Genomic DNA, 16196 nt, shown 5'->3' with positions numbered 1-16196 from the left:
GCACTCTTTTTTAAATTCTTTTCCCATACAGGTCATTACAGAGTATTGAGTAAGAGTTTCCTGTATCATATGGTAGGTCCTTCCTAGTTATCTGTTTATATATTCTACTTCACTTTTAAAAAATTCTCTTGTCTTCTGTACTTACTATTAAAAATTAGTGATAAAACAAAGGACATTACCTTTTGCATAAGCCTGCTAGTTGCATGTATGATATTCCTAAGCCCTTCCATAATTATTTTTACCTTATACTACTACAGAGCTTCCACAAGTTTGAAGACTTCCAGTCAGAGGGCTCAGCTTAGAGAAAATACACTCTATCTGTTCGGAAACAGAAGGTACAGCCTGCTGTCCTCAGTTGATAATAAGGCTTGTTCACCTTGCCAGGGATATTTCTTTTGCTATTGCTATATTCACTAGTTTGTTTTCTTTTTTAGATTCCACATATAAATGATAACATAGAGTATCTGTCTTTCTCAGTATGACTTATCTCACTAAACATATACCCTCCAAGGCCAGAGATGGTTCTGTTTCTTAGACTTGGGCAGAGTGACAGCTGTCCTAGAGCTATTACAGAAATATTTGGAGTCCTAGGTTCCTGGAATTTCCCCCCAAAGCTTACTTAATATTTGGTTGGGTAGCCATAAAGCAGTGTATTGATTTTTGCTTAATTGCACAGCTTCCAACATCATCTAAGAGGTCTTTCAAAAACTCACCAATTGAATGTTAGGGTAAATACTCCCAAATCCATCAAGGGATATTTAGGCTGCCAAAATATCTTGAAACTGTTGGTTTGACATCATGTATCAGCTGAGGAATAGTATAGACAGGTTTACAGTTAAAATGAGCTGAAGGAAATATTAAAAGCTATTTTATATATAAGGGCTTTCAATAAGCGTTTGTTGACTCAGGGATTAAATACAGTAAGACCCAGACTTTGCCCGCCAGCTTCCACTACCTGGAAGGCATATTACCCCTTTTTAATTCAGTCGCTCAGCCGTGTCTGACTCTTTGCGACCCCATGGACTGCAGCACACCAGGCTTCCCTGTCCATCACCAACTCCGGGAGCTTGCTCAAACTCATCCAGTCAGTGATGCCATCCAACCATCTCACCCTCTGTCGTCCCCTTCTCCTCCCTTCTTCAATCTTTCCCAACATCAGGGTCTTTTCAAATGAGTCAGTTCGTCGCATCAGGTGGCCAAAGTATTGGAGTCTCAGCTTCAGCATCAGTCCTTCCAGCTAATATTCTGGACTGATCTCCTTTTGGATGGACTGGTTGGATCTCCTTGCAGTCCAAGGGACTCTCAAGAGTCTTCTCGAACACCACAGTTAAAAAGCATCAATTATTCGGCATTCGGCTTTCTTTTTAGTCCAACTCTCACATCCATACATGACTACTGGAAAAACCATAGCTTTGACTAGACGGACCTTTGTTGGCAAAGTAATACCTCTGCTTTTTTTTTTTATCTCTGCTTTTTAATACGCTGTCTAGATTGGTCATAGCTTTTCTTCCAAGGAGCAAGCGTCTTTTAATTTCATGGCTGCAGTCATCGTCTGCAGTGATTTTGGAGCTCCCCCTAATAAAGTCTTGTCACTGTTTCCATTGATTCCTCATTTACTTGCCATGAAGTGATTGGACCGGATGCCGTTAACTGCTTCCTATTGGCTGATTCCCTTTTATCCGATCTTCCCCCCATTTTCATCCCTGCGCAAAGCACTCCGAAACAGGTCCTACCAGAACCCAACCTCTGCCCGAGTTGGGAGCAAGGGCGGGTCCACCGATCGGCAGCCTTCTCGCCCCTTCCAGGCCACTTCCCGCTTTCCCTACCGGCTGCTCCCGCCCGGCTCCCTTTCCGTCCGAAGCCCCGCCCCGCCGCCCGTCACGTGACCGCGCGGCGCGCTCCGCCTCCTGCCCCCGATTCACGTGATCGCGCCCGGGAGAAAACGCCTGACCCGAGCCCGTGCCCCTTCAGTGTACACCCTTTTCTTCCAGCTGCTCCTGGGCTTCTCGCTCTCCAGTCATCCGCGCGTCTCTCCGCTGCGCCCGGGGTCCCCCCGGAGCCCTGTCCGCCATGCGGCTCCTGTCTCTGGCCCCAGATAGGCCCCGGCGAGGCGGCCCCCGCCACCTGCCCTCCGGCAGCCCCGCGCCGCCGCCGACGCTGCTGCTGCTGCTGGTGCTGGGTGGTTGCCTGGGGGTCTCCGGGGCGGCGAAGGGCTCTCGGAGGCCCAACGTGGTGCTGCTTCTCGCTGATGACCAGGACGAAGTGCTCGGCGGCATGGTAACTCTTCTTTTTATTTCCGCCCCGCCCCTGCACCTCCTGGGCTGACTCCGGGGTTTCTGGCCCTTCTTCCCCACCCGGACTCCCTCACCTCGCTACCTCTACCCCGAGCTGATTTGCTTTCGCCGCTCCAGGGCCATACGCCCGCTTGTAGAGGTGAAGGACTCTGCTTCCTCTTTCTCTTGTGTGGGTTCTGGGTCCACACACAGAGCTTCTAGTCTGGACCTTACTGCTGAGGAGTTTGCTTCATGTCTCGAGACAACCTCGTGGACGTCAGTCAGGGATGGGGTGAACCAATAAGGAGCAGGTGATGGCTAAGAGGACGCAAGCCTTGCTTGTCTTTTGGGCTAGGGGCGAAATCCAGCCGCCTCTATGAGGGACCGAGGCCACTTATGCATTTGACCCTGTGTACGATGTCTGTGCCTCATATTTACGAAAGAAGTGCTGACATGAAGTGTTCTGGTAGGTAGGTTGTCGAACTCTTCAGGGAATGCGTTGCCTTACAAGAATCAGGAAGATTCAATTAGCCTAATTGAACACCTGGCTGATGTATTAAATACTGTCAGCCCTCCCGTTTGGTATCAGATGGATGTTTTTCCGAGACTTCATTCTTTGCCAGGGTGAATTTTACTTCTGTATCTTCGCATTCTCAAGTTTGTGACCTTCAAGAACATCTACTCAACCCCCTACCTCCGGGAGGCCCAGAAAGTGGCTTGCCTCAGGCACATGAGTGGTTGTGGCTGTACAGACAGAATCCTGACTAGTCCTCTGATCCTGGGTATGGCATTCCTCTTAAATCTTTTTAAAAACAAGTTCGTTATTGCTTTCTTCCTTTCAGTTCTCTTTTTGTTTTGAAACACTTTAGGCACGAGGTTCCTAAGTTTTACTGTGTGGGAACACTCTAGCTCAGGGTCCTTCAGACTGCTGATTTCAACCCATAAGTGAGTTATGAAATCAGTTCAGTGAGTAGCCACCAGCATTTTTACTTTCCTACGGAATAGAGTAGAATAGAAAATGTGTGAAACATGGCAGTCAAGGTAAGCATATCCATATGTAGATATGTTTTAGCTGTGTTCAAGAGTGTGAGAGTCTTTTCTAAATGATATTTAAGATGCTTGCGTTTTAACTCCATACTTGTGCCTGCCACGTGTACCTCATTGCCTTTTAGTTTCTGCTTGGTCCCACTGACTTTGAAGAATCTTGACTTAATGGCCTTCATGGATTTTACTTGTTTTTTTCCACCATTCCAGCTGCCACACTTACCCTCCTAACGAAACTTTTTTTTTTTTTTTGGCTGAAGCCATGCCCCCTGCACTGGGAGCACAGAATTGAAGCCACTGGACCACCAAGGAAGTCCCACGAAACTCCTTTCTAAACACATTTTCGTATGTATTTTTGAAGTGTTTTGTCCAGAAAAATCAAGCCATCTCCATCAAAAATTAATAATGATTTAGTGACTTAATTAAAAGGCCAAGTCTTCATAGCTCAGTTGAAAACAAAATTCATCACTTTACTGTGAGGTATTCAGGATTCAGTTTCTTCAGCTCTCATAGACCACCAGTGTGGTTTGTGTGTATCTAAGGTTTCTTCCCCTTAGTGTGTTAATCAGGTTTACTCCTTTAAAGCAGTAGCAAATTCTTTCTGTAGATGTTTGTGCTGGAGAGAAGAGCCAAAATTAAGTGGAGGAAAAGTCAAATTTAATACTGTCAGTTTTCTGGAGAATTCTGACGTCTGTAATCTTTTACAGAATATTCTACCACTAATTGTCAAACAAGACTTGAAGCGGAAGAGCAAAGAAATAATGGCATTTGAGAACCTACTTGGAGCTAGTTGGACTTCCTGGTGGCTCAGACAGTAAAGAATCCTCCTGCAATACAGGAGACCTGGGTTAGATACCTGGGTTGGGAATATCCCCTGGAGAAGGGAAAGGCTACTCACTCCAGTATTCTGGTCTGGAGAATTCCGTGGACCGCATAGTCAGTGGGGTCATAGAGAGTTGAACTTGACTGAGTGACTTTCACTTTCACTTTTGGAACTAGTCAGAGTGTGAAGTGTTTTATCCTGTGCTTCAGTCATCACAGGAATCCTCTGCTGTAGGTATTATATTTACCTTAAAAAATGAGAAACTTAAATATAGAAGGGGCTAACTAACTTGGCCAAACTTCGTATAGCAATGTGGTTGGTGCTTTTAGTCACTCAGTTGTGTCTGACTCTTTGTGGCCCCCTGGACTGTAGCCTGCCAGACTCCTCTGTCCCTGGGATTTCCCAGAAAAGAAGACTGGAGTGGATTGCTATTCCTTTCCCCAGGAGATCTCCCCAACCCAGAGATCGAGCATAGGTCTCCTGCCTTGCAGGTAGATTCTTCACCACTGAGCCACCAGGGAAGCCTTACATAGCTATAATGAGGGGCAAATCCTGGCATCTTGTAATCTCAGAACCCTGAGATTATATGCTTTTTCTCCTATTCTAAAATACTGTGGTAATACTGATTTACCGGATATCATTCAACATACCCGTATCAGCATAGTCACTCATACCATACATAGATCGGAGATTTTTTTCAGGTGACATTCAGGAACACAAGTGGGGTCATGCAACTTGTTAATTTATATGCAATACTTTGTGTGTATTATTTTCATTTTTGTGGAGAGAGGGAAGTCTCTGACCCCCGCCCCCTCCCCCCCTCCCCAAAAAGATCATGAATTGCCACCTTAGTTGGCAAATAAACAGGTGTCAATCCCCCAGACTAACTCAGGTCAAAGGAATATAGCACATGTATGGGTTGTGGTTTTGGAATCTTGCAGTCATCTACCAAAAAAGTAGTAGTTTTTTATGTGGTAGCATCATCTTTAACAGTTTATCTTTCTTGGTGTAGGTTTCATCTGTGGAACTCCATTTTAGTTTTTGCCCAGGGAACTGTTCATCCATTTCTTGGTTTTATTCATTGCGATTGGTTTTGTTATTGCAGTGTGATGAACATAGTGTTCTTCAGTGAAGCACAGGTTGCTCTTTTTAAAGACATTCTCTCTAGAAAAAGTGATGTTTGGTCAAAATCTCAAGGAAGTGAGGAAAGGAGACATAGGGGAAAAATGAATACATCATGTCCTTGCTTAAGGCAAAGTGATCTTTCATTTTTAAAAGTTAGCCATAGAACTATCAGAATGGTCTAAATGTTGTTTCAGAGCAGATGTGTTTGGGGCCCAGGAAAGTGAATGACTCCTTTAGCGTTTTTGGTAGGTTTTTTTTTTTTTTTTGCTTCAGACAAGTAAAGCAGCACATTAGTCACATGCAAGTGTAAGGTTGGTTGTTTCTTAAAGAATGTAGTTTGGCCTTAACCTGACCAGCCGCTATCTGTGTTTAGATCTTAAGGACTGACTTTATCATTCAGGTTAGCATGGGCCCACATATACATTTTTGGTACAAACAAGTTCCTGTTTGGGACTTGTTTGATTAAGCATAGAGCATGGTTATCCCTTGTACTACTGTTTAGCAGTATAAAGGTTATGGTTATTAATACACCTTTCCTACTTAAACTAAAGGGCTTCCCTGATCGCTCAGTTGGTAAAGAATCCGCCTGCAATGCAGGAGACCCCGGTTTGATTGCTGGGTTGGGAAGATCTGCTGGAGAAGGGATAGGCTACCCACTCCAGTATTCTTAGGCTTCCCTTGTGGCTTAGCTGGTAAAGAATCCGCCTGCAATGACGGAGACCTGGGTTCGATCCCTGGTTTGGGAAGATCCCTTGAAGAAGGGATAAGGCTAGCCACTCCAGTAGTCTGGCCTGGAAAATTCCATGGACTGTATAGTCCATGGGTTCTCAAAGAGTTGGACATGACCGAGCGACTTTGACTTAAACTAAAATCTGAATAACTATACAGCCCTGCGTCGACGTCTGGCTCCTGCCTCTCCTTGTCTTTTTACCGTGTGCTCCCCTTTGCTTTCTTTGCTACTTCTAGCACGCTGGCCTTTGTTCCACCCTCATGGGTGTTGCTTTCTCTTTCTGGCAGCATTTTACTTGTTCACTCACCCTGAAAGCATCTTCTCCTGCTTTGCATGACTGACTCACCATGTCACCGTCAGTACTGAAGTTACATCCTGAAGGAGGCCTCTCCTGACCACCCATCTAAAGTAGTTTTCCCCTTTTCTCTTATCAGCCTCAAGTGCGATGTCCAGGTTTATAGCTCTCTTCACTGCCTGGAATAGTTGTCTGTTTCCCCGTTGTTTTAAGTGCAAGGATCATGAGGGCAGGGACCGTCTATCTTTTGTCCACCACTGCCTAGATCAGTGCCTGGCACACTTTGTTTAGCAAATGTGTTACCATCACACAATTTAGTCTTACTGTAAAATCACTCTCCAATAGCTTTGTATGAATACCAATTTGACTATTAGGTTCCTTAACAATCAGCTCACACAGTCCTTTTCCCATTTACACTTTGCATTCCTATTTCCTCTCCCTATGGATTCACTGCAAATGGCATATTTTCATTCTTTTTTTATGGTTGAGTATTATTCCATTGTATGTATGTACAATATCCTCTTTACCCATTCATCTGTCAGTAGACATTGAGGCTGTTTCCATGTCTTGGCTGTTGTAAGTAATGCTGCAGTGAACATGTGGGTACATGTAGCTTTTGAAGTTAGCATTTTCATTTTCTTCAGATACTCAGAAGTGGAACTGCTGGATCATATGGTTAGTTGTATTGTTAATTTTTTGAGGAACCTCCATATGATTTTTCATACTGGCTGAACCAGTTTATATTTCCATCAACAATTGCATAAGAAAGAAAGGAAGTCAACGTGTTCAGTTGTGTCCGACTCTTTGCGACCCCATGGACTGGAGCCTGCCAGGCTTCTTCGTCCATGGAATTTTCCAGGCAAGGATACTGGAGTGGGTTGCCATTTCCTTCTCCAGGGGATCTTTCCGACCCAGGGATCAAACCCAGGTCCCCCACACTGCAGACAGACTCTTTACCGTCTAAACCACCAGGGAAGCCTGGTAAGGGTTCCCTATTTTCTATATTACCAACACATCTTTTTGAAGTTGTGCATATATTTATTTTATTTTTAAAAAACTTTTAATTTTGTATTGGGGTATAGCTGATTAACAATGTTGTTATGGTTTCAGGTGAACAGAGAAGGAACTCAGCCATGCATACACTTGTATCCGTTCTCCCCCAGACTCCCCTCCCATCCAGACTGCCACATAACTTTTTATCTCTTGTCTTTATAGTAATAGTCATTCTAATAGATATGAGATACTATCTCATTGTGTTTTTAATTTCTTGTCTTTTTGAGTATAGCCATTTTAACAGGTGGGAAGTTCTATCTCATTGTGGTTTTCATTTGCATTTCCCTGACAATTAGAAACATTGAATATTTTTTCGTGTACCTTATGGCCATTCATATGTCTTTTCTGGAAAAACATCTATTCAGAGCCTTTGTGCATTTTTTAGTTGGCGATTGTTTTTGCTATTGAATTGTATGAGTTCTTTATATATTTTGCATATTAATCCTTTATCAAGTCTGACTTGCAGATATTTTCTCCCATTCAGTAAGTTTCTTTTGCTCTGTAGATTTTTTTATTCTTTAATTGAGCTGTAGTTGATTTACAGTCTTGTGTTTCAGGTGTACAACAAAGTGATTTAGTTGTATATATACATATACTTTTTCAGATTCCTTTCCATTATAGTTTACAGTAAGATAGTGAATATAGTTCCGTATTGTTATTGTTGTTGTTTAGTCATTAAGTATGTCTGACTATTTTGCAACTGCATGAACTGGATTCTGCCAAGCTCTTCTGTCCATGGAGTTTACTGGCAGGAATACTGGAGTGGACTGCCATTTGCTCCTCCAGGAGATCCTCCCAACCTAGGGATTGAACCTACATCTCTGGCATCTCCTTGGCAGGCAAATTCTTTACCAACAGTGCCACCTGGGAAGCCCATAGTTCTCCATGGTACATAGTAAGTCTTTGTTTTTTTAATCTGTTTTATATATAGTCATGTGTATCTGTTAATCCCATACTCCTAATTTATCTCTTCATCCCCCACCTTTGATAACCATAAGCTTGTTTTCTATGTGAGTCTGTTTTTGTTTTTGTAAATAAGTTCATTTGTATTTAGATTCCACATACAAATATATCATATAATATGTCTTTCTGTGTCCTTACTTATTATGATCATCTCTAGGTCCATCCATGTTGCTGCAAATGGCAAATTTTCAGAATTTCATGCTTTTTATTACAGAGTAATAATCCGCTGTGTGTATATGGCAAATTTTCAGAATTTCATCCTTTTTATTACAGAGTAATACTCCGCTGTGTGTACACACACACACACATACCCCCCACATCTTATTTCATCTATTGATGCACATTTAGGTTGCTTCCACATCTTGGATGTTGTAGATAGTGCTGCTGTGAACATTGGGGTGTGTGTATCTTTGCAAATTTTAGACTGTTTGTCTTTTCCAGATACATGCTGAGGAGTGAGACTGCTGGATCATATTGTAATTATACTTTTAGTTTCTTAAGGAACCATCATACTGTTCTCCATAGTGGCTGCACCAATTTACATTCATACCAGCATTGTTGGAAAATTCTCTCTTCTCCTCACCCTCTCTAGCATTATTTGTAGACTTCTTGATGATGGCCATTCCGACAGGTGTGAGGCAATACCTCATTGTAGTTTTGATTTCCATTTCTGTAATAATTAAACAGTATTGAGCATTTTTTCCTGTGCCTGTTGGCCATCTGTATGTCTTCTTTGGAGAAGTGTCTTGTTAGGGCAGAAGACCTAACTTTCAAAAGACCTAACTCTTCAAAAGAAGACTTCTGGATTGGGTTTTTGTTTTTTTGATACTGATCTGTTTGTATATTTTGGAAATTAACCCCTTGTGGGTCCCATTCTTTGCAGCTATTTTCTCTCAGTCCATAGTTTGTCTGTTTGTGATTTCCTTTGTGTGCAAAAGCTTGTAAGTTTGACTAGGTCCCATTTGTTTATTTTTGCTTCTATTTCTTTTGTCTTGAGAGATTGATATAAGAAAATATTGCTGCAGTTTATGTCAGAGTGTTTTGCCTCCTCCTTCTAGGAATTTTATGGTGTCATATTTAAGTCTTTAAGCCATTTTGGGTTTGTTTTTGTGTACGGTGTGAGGGAGTGTTCTGGCTTTATTGATTTTCATGAGGCTGTCCAGCTTTTCCAGCAATATTTATTGTCTATTCCTTTCCCACTGTATATTCTTGGCTCCTTTGTCATAAATGAATTGACCCTCAGTGTGTGGATTTATTCCTAAGATCTCTGTTCTGTTCTCTTAATTTGTGTCTCTGTTTTTATACCATTTCTGTTCTGACTACTGTAGTGGTTTTTTTTTTTTTAAATTCAGATATGTTGGTTTACAGTATGTTTCAGGTGTGCAACATAGTGATTCAAGGTTGTTATAGATGACACCCAGTTTACAGTTACCCCGTATCGGCGGTCTTCTGTGTGCCGCGCAGTGCTTCTGTGTACCTTATCTTACACATTTTATTCATGGTCGTTTGGACCTTTTAATCCTTTACTCCTGTCCTGGGCCTCCCACGTCCACCTCCCTACTGGGAAACCGCTAGTTTGTTCTCTGTGTCTGTTAATCCCTTTCTTTTTTTGTTATATTCATTAGTTTGTTTTATTTTTTAGCTTCTACATAGAAGTGAAAACATACAGTGTTTGTCTGATTTATTTCACTAACCATAATACCCTCCAGGTTGTTAGAGATGGCAAAATACTAGTCTTTTTTATGGCTAAGTAATATCCCATTGTAGATATATACCTCATCTTCTTTATCCATTCATCTACTGATGGAGACTTAGGTTGCTTCCATGTCTTGGCTATTGTAAATAATGCTGCTATGAACATTGGGGTGCCTGTATCTTTTCAAATTAATGTTTTTGTTTTCTGCAGGTATATAACCAGGAGTAGAATTGCTGGATCATATGGTAGTTCTATTTTTAGTTTTTGGGGGAACCTCCATGCTATTTCCACAGCGACTGTGCCAATTTATATTTCCACCAACAATGTGCAAGGGTTCCCTTTTCTCCGCATCCTTGTTGGCATTTGTTATTTGTGGTCTTTTTTAATAATGGCTATTCTGACAGGTGTTAGGTAGTATCTCATTGTGGTTTTGATTTGCTTTTGTCTGGTTAATGGTGTTGAGCATCTTTTTTCATGTGTCTGACCATCTGTATGTCTTTGGAGAAACGTCTGTTTAAGTCATCTGTTTCTTTTTTAAAAATAAGTTTATTGATTTTTTTTTGCTGTGCTGGGTCTTCACTGCTGTATGGACTTTTCTATAGTTGTGGCTTGCAGGGACTACTCTGTAGTTGCAGTGTGTGGGCGTCTCTTGTTGTGGAGCATGGTCTTTAGGGCACACAGGCTTCTGCAGTTGCAGCCCATGGGCTCAGTAGTTGTGGGTCCCAGGCTTAGTTGCTCTGGGGCATGTGGGATCTCTGGATCAGGGATCAAACCCTTGTCTCCTGCATTGGCAAGTGGATTCTTTACCACTGAGCCACCAGGGACGCCCTGGGCTTTTGTTTCTTAATCAGGGTTGGTTTGTTTTTTAATACTGGGTTATATGAGCTGTTTATATATTTAATGTTGATCTCTTGTCAGTCATATCATTTGCCCCTATTTTCTTCCATTCAGTAGGTTTTTATTGCTCTTCCGTCAATAGTTTGTTGGGCATAGGCTTTTAAATTTCATTAGGTCCCATGTGTTTTTTATTTTGTTTCTTGCCTTAGGAGGCAGATCCAAAAATATATTACTACTATGTATGTCAGAGAGCATTTTGCCTCTCTTTTCCTTAATGATTTTTATGGTTTCCAGTCTTACATCTAGGTCTTCAGTCCATTTTGAGTTTATTTTTGCATATGGTGGGAGAAAATGTTCTAATTTCATTCTCTTACATGAAGCCATCCTGTTTTGGCAGCACCACTTATTGAAGAGATTGTCTTTTCTCTGTTGTATATTCTTGCTTCCTTTGTCATATATAATAGATCACAAGTGCGTGGGTTTATTTCTCTCTATTCTGTTCTATTGATCTACATGTCTGTTTTTGTGCCAGTACCATATTATTTTGATTACTGTAACTTTGTAGTATAGTCTGAAGCAAAAGAGCATGAGGCCTCCAGCTCCATGCTCTTTACTCAAGGTCATTTTGGCTATACAGGGTTTTCTGTGTTTCCATACAAACTGAAAAATGGTTTGTTCTAGCACTGTGAAAAATGGCATTGGTATTTTGATAGAAATTGTATTGAATCTGTAGATTGCCTTGGGTAGTTTGGTCATTTTAACAATATTAGTTTTTCTGATCCATCAGTCAGATGTATCTTTCCATCTGTTTGTGTGTTCTTCAGTTTCTTTCACCATCTTACAATTTGGTGAGTGCAGGTCTTTGACTTCCCTAGGTAAGTTTATTCCTAGGTATTTTATTCTTTTTGATGTGATTATAAATGAGATCGTTTCCTTAATTTCTTTTTGATAATTCTTTGTTAGTGTAGAGAAATGCAACACCATATTAACTTTATTAACTGCATATTAATGTGTCCTGCAACTTTACCAGATTCATTGAGCTCTGGTAGTTTTTTGGTGATGGATTTGGATTTTCTATGCATAGTATCATGTCGTCTTCAGACAGTGACAGTTTGACTCCTTCCTTTGCAATTTGGATTTCTTTTCTTTTTCTTCTCTGATTGCAGTGGTTAGGACTTCTGAAACTATGTGGAATAAAATTGGCGAGAGTGGGTATCCTTGTCTTGTTCCTGATCCTAGAAGAAAACTGCTGAGTAGGGTGTTATCTATGAACTTGTTATATATGACCTTTATTATGTTGAGGCACATTCCTTGTCTATCTACTTTGAGAATTTTTGTCATAAATGGATGTTGAGTTTTGTCAAATACTTTTTCAGAGTTCTTGAATAAGTGAGAATTCTCAAGCTAATGGATTCTTTAGGTTTTCTAGTGAAGTGAAATGAAGTCGCTCAATCGTGTCTGACTCTTTGCAACCCCAGGGACTGTAGTCCGCCAGGCTCCTCTGTCCATGGGATTCTCCAGGCAAGAATACTGGAGTGGGTTGCTGGTTTTCTAACATCTATATAAAACAGTGGTGGTAACTTTTATACAGTGAGAATGACCCTCTTATTAATATAGTTGTGTATTTGGGTTATTAGTCTGTAAGGAATTTTTCCACAACAAAATACACTTAAAACTGTGTTCAGTATGGTCTCAGCTTTCAAAGGCACTTCAGAATCATCGTGAACCGACTCATATAATACAGCTAAAATGAGCTTCTTCAGATTGTCCTTTCTTGCTGTCTGAAATCTGAATAAAGATTATTAGTTTTATTACTATTATTTGTATCTAAATGACCAACATCATGCTTTCTGTCCTCACAGTAGGATTTGAAACTAGTTGTTTTCTATACTTGTCAGGATCTTAAACTTTGAGCAAAAGATAAAAAGCAAGGATATAAACAAAGTAATTTCTGACTAGTCTTTTGCTTGATGAGGTTCTGTGTAGATCTGTTTGCCCTTTGGCTCAAGTTTTGCCTGAGGTGGTGGTTGTCTAGTGCAGAGGGCCATGAGCTTGTAGTCAGAAATTGTGCATCTGGGCCGTATGCCAAGTGACTGATATTTGAGTCAGTTTGTTCAGTCAGTGTTGGTTTATTTCTCTTTTAAGGGGTGAAAGGCTCCTTTCATATCGTTTTCCAGATTCTGCTTCTAAAGATGAATTAATGGAGGTAGATATACCCTATCTTTTTGTAAGGGGGCTGGTGACAAATGAGAGAAGGGCATCAAGGTTTCATTACATTGAAATCAGCATCGCTAGAATAATATCTTCAGCTGTGAACTTTCCCTTCCCACAAGCATTCTAACTACTTGAACTTTTGCACAGGACATAACTGACTGGAACCAAACTTGGGTTCATCTCCTGAATCACACAGGACTCTCAGCTGTTTCTTAGTGTCAGATGGAGCTGATCATTTGGGAATAAAAGGTTGAGAGTAATCAAAAAACACAAATTTTGTCCTTTGTGTTTTAGTTTATTGGAAGAAATTGTTTGACAGATATTTATTTATTTTACAGACACCACTGAAGAAAACCAAGGCTCTCATTGGGGAAATGGGAATGACTTTCTCCAGTGCTGTAAGTTTTGAAGCTGATTTAATTTTGTTAAACTCTTGTGTTTATATTCTAAGAAGAAACACTCTTGAGTAGTCTACTGTATTTTTTACGGTTTTTCTTCTAGTTATATGCCTGATCTGAAGGAAAGATTCTATTTAATGTGATGTAAGTTCTTTTAATTGAAATATTACTACTTAACTATTGAAAATTAGTGGCAGGTATCTTGTAAGCCATTCTGATCTGCACCTCAGAACTAGAGAAGTTTATTTAAACCTTCATGATTGGAGGTTTGAAAACGAATTGTAAGAATTGGGTATCATTTGTACTCTGTAAAGTGTTCCATGGTAAAAGCTTGCAGACTACTTTACAAAGCCCAGTTAACCCTTATAGTCAAACCTAGCAAAGATAATACCAAGAAAACAGAACAAACCTAACAACTATGCATATGTGTGTGCATGCATATACATGTATGTTAATACATGTGTATATGTTCATATATAAACATAAATGCAAAGACCCAAAACAAAATACTGACAAATCAAATTCAGGAACCATGCTCATAACCAAGTCAGTGGCAGCATAGCTTCGTGTCAGGAAATCCTTTGAAGAGCAGCAGTGTTGTGGTAAAGAGCACAGACTCTGGAACCAGACCACTGTGTTTTGAATGTTCTCGCTGTCTTTTCTAGCTGTGCTTCCTTGAGCAAGTTATTAAGCTTTTTTGCCTTTGGTTTCCCCTTTTGTAAATAGGAATACTAAAGCCTATCTCAGAGGTTAAATGGATTGTTACAGGTAAAGCAAGCACTTATATCAATGCCTGACTTGTAGTAAGTACCACTACGTAATGGTGGTTATTATATCGTCCACCAACAGTGGTTAACAGAAGGAAAATTAGATGGTTGTCTCAATAGATATTTAAAAGTCCTCTGAGGGACTTCCCTGGTGGTCCAGTGGTTGGGACTTTGCCTTCCAACGTTGGGGGCGGGTGGTGAGAGTTTGATTCCTGGTCAGGGAGCTAGGATGCTTGCAGCCAAAAAACAAAGACGTAAAAGTAGTATTTTAACAAATTCAAGAAAGACCGTTAAAAATGGTCTGCATCCAAAAAAAAAAAAAAAGTTCTCTGAAATGTTGGCACCCCTTTTCTTGTAACTTGTTAAACCATTAGAAGAATGCACTATGATGACTATTTCAAACAAATAGCACAACTTATAGTTAAGATTAAAGTCTCAGGGTACGGTTCTTAGGGAAGACAACAAGGGCCCAGTATTTCTCACTTAATCATCTGCTGAACTGTCTAGTCAATGGCATAAGTCTTGTGAAGGCCAAAATTGTTATTTCCACTTGTCTGAAGTTTCTACTTAGAAATCAGAAGAGAGTTGTTGGAAAGCTTTTAAATTAATAGAATTTAGTAAGTTAGAAATGAAAAGCTGTAAATAACTTTCTTCCATGTAACTAGTTAGAGAAACATGAGGTGGGGGGAGAAGTGATCCCACTGATACAAAGGCAGGAAAATATAGGCTCTAGGAATAGCTAGTGGTGTACAGTAATGGTTAAGACCTATAAATGCAGTTAGAATATTTGGTGAGTGATAAAGTACTTCATGCATAGTTATACACATCATTTTCTGTGGAGAGACACGTTATAAAATGCTTATTCTAGTCAGAATCCCAGCGGGATTCTTTTTAGGCTGAATTTAGTGATTCCAAAGTTATCTGGAATAATAAGTAGGTTAGAATAATCAAGGTAAAATTTTTAAAGAGATATCTCTACCAGACCCTGAAATGTAATATGAAGATCCAGTGAACAGCATAGCATTGGCCAAAAAATAGGTCAGGAAATAAAAAAGGAGAATTAAAAGAGTTGCCAGTGTGAAAATTACAAAAGTCAAAACATCCAACCAAATTAAAAAGCAAAAGTAAAAACTAGGAAGTATTTGTAGTATGATTGAATCCTTCCTTAAAGCTTATGTAGTGGGTGAGTGAAGTTGCTCAGTCGTGTCCGACTCTCTGCGACCCCATGGATTGTGGCCTACCAGGCTCTTCCATCCATGGGATTTTCCAGGCAAGAATACTGGAGTGGGTTGCCATTTCCTTCTCCAAGAGATCTTCCCAACCCAGGGATTGAACCCGGGTCTCCTGCATTGTAGGCAGACAGACACTTGACTGTCTGAGCCACCAGGGAAGTCTTAAAAAACTTAGGTAACAGGAGGGAAAATGTGCAAAGTGCATGAACAGACCATTCACATGAACACAATTGATCAGTATGCATGTGGAGAATGTTCATCCTCACCAGTATTTAAGAACGCCAATTCCAATTTAAAAGGCCAAAGAAATGTGAATTGTTTCAAAGGAATAATACGTAATTCTGGCAAGGGTGAGCAAAATGAGCATTCCTGCTCTGCTGGTGTGAGTATAAGCTACTATTACCCTTCTGTAAAGTGGATAGGTAATGAGTGTTAGGACCTAGACAAATATTACTAGGTCAAATAGGGTAATTCTGTTGATGATAGGAGCTAATGATACATAATTAGAGTAGGAAAAAAAAAAATCTGTGTCCAGTGTATAAAGTGATGCAGGTAAGCGAAAACTCCAGATCAGCCTGAAAATGACTCCCTACTTCTCAGCTGCTCTAGATTCAAGGAGTATTCTTCATGTTTGCTCGGGACCTCACTCCCAGCATGCTGTGTTCCTTGTATGTAACATTTCTTTGGCCGATGAAATTAGAACAACTTCAGGTTATCCTGTAAAAAGAAACTAGCGGAAAAAGAGG

The 16196-nt window shown here is 40.5% G+C and overlaps 1 protein-coding gene across 1 annotated transcript in view; it reads left to right on the top strand.

The window, feature by feature from the left end:
• The first annotated feature begins 1927 nt into the window (after window positions 1–1927).
• Window positions 1928–16196, top strand: part of GNS (glucosamine (N-acetyl)-6-sulfatase) — a 46669-nt gene continuing 32400 nt past the window's right edge. Inside the window, exons 1-2 of the mRNA XM_043447397.1 lie at window positions 1928–2277; window positions 13392–13451. Coding sequence (XP_043303332.1) covers window positions 2071–2277; window positions 13392–13451 — 267 coding nt within the window. The 5' untranslated portion in view covers window positions 1928–2070. The remainder of the gene's footprint in view (window positions 2278–13391; window positions 13452–16196) is intronic.

The sequence above is a fragment of the Cervus canadensis genome, chromosome 25 (genome assembly GCF_019320065.1).
Source record: "Cervus canadensis isolate Bull #8, Minnesota chromosome 25, ASM1932006v1, whole genome shotgun sequence".
NCBI lineage: Eukaryota > Metazoa > Chordata > Mammalia > Artiodactyla > Cervidae > Cervus > Cervus canadensis.
The sequence above is the reverse complement of the archived record's forward strand: the minus strand, read 5'-3'. Positions and strand labels throughout refer to the sequence as shown.